At 36.0% G+C, this 4,111-nt stretch overlaps 1 protein-coding gene across 1 annotated transcript in view; it reads left to right on the forward strand.

Moving 5' to 3' along the window:
- Positions 1-3,339, forward strand: part of PVRL3 (poliovirus receptor-related 3) — a 22,160-nt gene extending 18,821 nt beyond the window's left edge. Inside the window, exon 5 of the mRNA XM_009700745.1 lies at positions 2,441-3,339. Within this exon, the coding sequence (XP_009699047.1) occupies positions 2,441-3,033 (593 nt within the window). The 3' untranslated portion in view covers positions 3,034-3,339. The remainder of the gene's footprint in view (positions 1-2,440) is intronic.
- The last annotated feature ends 772 nt before the right edge of the window (positions 3,340-4,111 follow it).

Below are 4,111 nucleotides of genomic sequence, written 5' to 3' on the forward strand. Positions count from 1 at the left end.
TGGTCCTACTGCTTGTTTTCTATTCAGGGAAACTTGCTTGGTGCAGGAAGTAAAAAATAAAAATCTAGTTTGACATTCAGAAAGCTACAGGTGACATCAGAAATTAATTTGAGATGTTCTTAGTTGTAACTGGCCTTATAAACAAGGAGAGATGGTTTTAATTTTGTCATTCTTCGACAATAAAAGGTACTGACAGAAAGAGACAGTAGAAATATTCGTGGCTATGTGTTCTAGGAGTAGGTATAAACAAACACTGACTTGATACTACATATGCAATGAATTTAAGATTGTGTTAATTAGTACCTGTATATAATGCAGCTGGACAACCGGACAACTGGTGGATGAAACAGAAGATTTGAGGGAAAAGCTTTTCATAAAACTGATATTTTAATACATTAATAATAAAATGTAATTGCCACTACGTTTATTTCACATACGTGATGGTTAAACTTGCCAGGATGCGAATACTACGTATTTGTGAATGTGTATTTTTATATGGTGGATGTGGAGGATGGGACTTAAGACCTCAGTATCAGAGGGAAATAGATGAACAATTACAAAGCCAGCTTAAAAAAAGTATATATATCCTGGAAGAAGATACTGCTGGTACTGTCTTGAAATGGTGTTTTAAGCTAACAGATCTTGTGTCTAAAGTACATAGATTCTCAAGGAAGAGGGTTTTGAGTTTAACTTCTTGACCTATGGATTTGTGGGACGTGGGAACCCTGGTGAACTTGGATTTCTTAATCTCTACTTCTTTGTTAGATTATTAAACTCGCTTTAAATCAGTTTTTACTAAAATCGTAATCTGAATTCCTCTTGTTCATTTTGGTAGTGCATCTTCCTTGTTCAGTTTCCTATCTTCTGTCAAATTAATTTCATTTATGTATAGCTCCCTAACAAATCACCACTTTTACATAGTCAAGTAATATAATTATGTGCTTTGAAAATTGTGTAAAACTGTACTTATGTCAAGCTTAAAATGCTGCGTTCAGCAGCAAGGTGCAGTCTGAAGTATGATTTGTAGTGATCATGACAAATGTGGCAATTCTGTCTAGTATGAGAGAATTGTATGGCTGTCTCGGAGTAGTAGGATTAAAAATCATATTTATGAATCTCTGAAGTTATGGTTTGTCAAATAACTGGAAGCTTGACAAATCTCCAGTTCTATCTGTCTTTTTGTGGTTTTATTTCAAATTCAGGGTGCCTCTGTAATATCGTAGCAGTAGTTCCATGAATTTTGCTTATGGGCGTTTAACTAAATAACATGACATAATGAGCTACTTGGCTGTCCATGTAATATTCTCTCTAAAAGATTAAACTATAACATGTTTAGTGTTTGTTGCTTTACTGATTTTAAAATTACCTTGCATTGGGCAAGGCAAAAAGCTGGTTTTATTCAGTGTGGCACAGAAATAGAAACTGGAGTTGCATGTAACATTGCAGTTGACTGGGATAATCTCAGGAGGTTGTCTCAGTGTCAGCAGCCCATCACTTGCAGCCTTGTCTTCAATACAGATGCATACATCTCCAGTAGAGCTAAAGAAGAAAGGAAAAAATCTGAAAGCTGGAGAAGCTTGGTATCTGGCAATCTCCTGTTTACTTGCATAACCTGACATGAAATCAGTTGATATTTTATGTTGAGGAATGAATATAGAAATTTCTTTGTGTGTGAGGGATCAAATTGCTTTTAGAAGGAATGCACAGAAATAATTTTTACTTCAAATGTTCCTTTTTTTAAATTTTTAAATTATGAAAGCTCCTTGCTCAACGTAAGTGTTGTTTTGAGATTAATACATGCTAGGTTTAACTGTGCTTCTTTCACTAATCCCAAGGTGAAGCTGAGTAAGTTGTATTAATGCAACAAATGTTTTTGGAGAGAATAGCTTAAAAATCAGTAGTTCATGTGCTGCTGACTGAGCATACAACTCATAGTTTTTCATTCTTATACTCAATACCCTGAACAATTTCTGAAGTGGGAGTTTGATGTGGAGTAATTGACTCTGTGGCATAATCAGTTAATTTGATCCAGTATTTCTAACTGCTGACTGGAACTGCTTGGGTTTTTCCTAATAGATGGCATTCTTCCGTGGGGAAGGCAAATAATGAACTATGAACAGTGAACATATGAGCAGAAAAGCTGCATCTCCTTACTTTGAGGAGGGCAAGATGTCTACTTAAAGATTATTTTTATTTTTCTCCCCATACGTCCTATCCTGCTGCAGCATAGCTCAAAACCACATGTAATAAAGCTAGTTCATAGCCTGTGGAAAGTGTAAGTGTTTTTTTTTTTGTAGTGCCACAAACTTGAGAATGAAAAACTATTCTTGTAGAACATACCCATCAACTTTGCTTTCTTATAAACCCTTAACTGATTTAGCTTGCATTGACATTCTGTGCCTTTTCTGTGTCTTGTCTACTTCTTTGCTCTTTCCATTAGATCCTCCTACTACTACCACTCGACTGCCCACGGTTCCCTGGCATCCTTCGACTGATGGCATCACAGGTTTAGCAACAGAACCTAGAATAATAGATTTCCCAACATCAACCTTGCCAGCAATGCAGGAAGACACTTGGGGTACCGTCATCGGTAGTGCGGTGGGTGGGGCGCTCTTCCTCATACTTGTCAGTGTTCTGGTTGGAATTATCTGCTATAGGAGAAGACGGACGTTCCGTGGTGACTACTTTGCTAAGAACTACATTCCACCATCAGATATGCAAAAAGAGTCTCAAATAGATGTTCTTCAGTCAGATGATGTGGATTCTTACCCTGACAGTATAAAAAAAGAAATAAAGCATCCAATGAACAGCTTAATATCTAAAGATTATTTAGAAGACCCTGAAAAACCAGAGTGGAACAATATAGACAATATTAACAGGTACCAGGAACGTTATGAAAGACCAATGGATTACTACGAAGGTGGAACATTGGGAATGAAGTATATGGGTGGTGAATGTTACGATGACAATGAAGAAGACTTTGTTTCTCACATAGATGGCTCGGTAATATCTCGGAGGGAGTGGTATGTGTAGTAACCACTGAAAACTAAACGTGTACCTACGATTCGTTTCATTGGCTGATCACTTTCAGATTGTTTATACTTACACAAGAGAAGGAATAAACTTTTTGAAACTGATTTTTTTTTGAAGGTTTTTATATTGTGACTTGACACAATGGAAATACAGAATCTGGGGAAAATGTATTTGAGCTGCTTTTCTTCCCAATGCTGTACTACTGTTTAAGATACGAGTTTTAATGCAGAGTGCTTACATTGGTCTATGTCAGAGGTAAAAAAGGCTAAATTAAAGTTGCCATTCGACGATGTTTAAGAATAAAAAGTGGCTGTGTTCGCTCTCTGATTTAAAGAGAAGTTTACCGAAGGCAATGATCAAATATAATCTCTTGGGGCTTTTACTTTGCAGATTAAGCAAATTACTCCAATCTAGATACCATCCATGGTAAACTTAATGCTTCTGTATAGCAAATACTTTACCAATTAAAATGAGTTACAGCAGAATCAAAGCTTTATTTTTAGGTTTTTCTGCACAAAAATGAATACCTCTTAGCATTTTAATGAGCCTTCTTGTAACTATGTACTTAAAAGTCATTGCACTGAAACTAACTTATGAACAAAATTTTGAGGAGTAACTGCAAGCAGGTCAAAGGCTTGTCTTTGAATAAGATGAAAAATTATTTTTTATAGTGATTGATTTCTAAAGCTTATGCTAGTGTCTGTATATATACATACAGTAAGATCCTTTGTTAGGCCTGTAATTGGCAAGATGTCAAAACTCATTAACAAATACAAGACTCTTTTTGCAACTACACAGGGTACAATTTGAGAGACCTGTTTCTGAGGCTTTGTGGGAATCTTACTGTTGAATTTGAAAACTGGAGAATTGGACACAACTAAGAAGAAAACTCTAATAGGTTTTGAAGCTGGAGGCTAATGTGAATTTGCTTATTTTCCCAGGTGCCAATAAACATTAAGCATGCTAAGAGGTGTCAATGCGTTTACTAGAATTTTTATGACCAGAAGTTAAAACAGCGGTTTTACGCTGCTACTGCATAAGTTAAAATGCTTGCTTTGAAGAGGGTAACTAGAATTTC

The sequence above is a fragment of the Cariama cristata genome, unplaced genomic scaffold (assembly GCF_000690535.1).
Source record: "Cariama cristata isolate BGI_N322 unplaced genomic scaffold, ASM69053v1 scaffold11595, whole genome shotgun sequence".
Classification (NCBI taxonomy): Eukaryota; Metazoa; Chordata; class Aves; order Cariamiformes; family Cariamidae; genus Cariama; species Cariama cristata.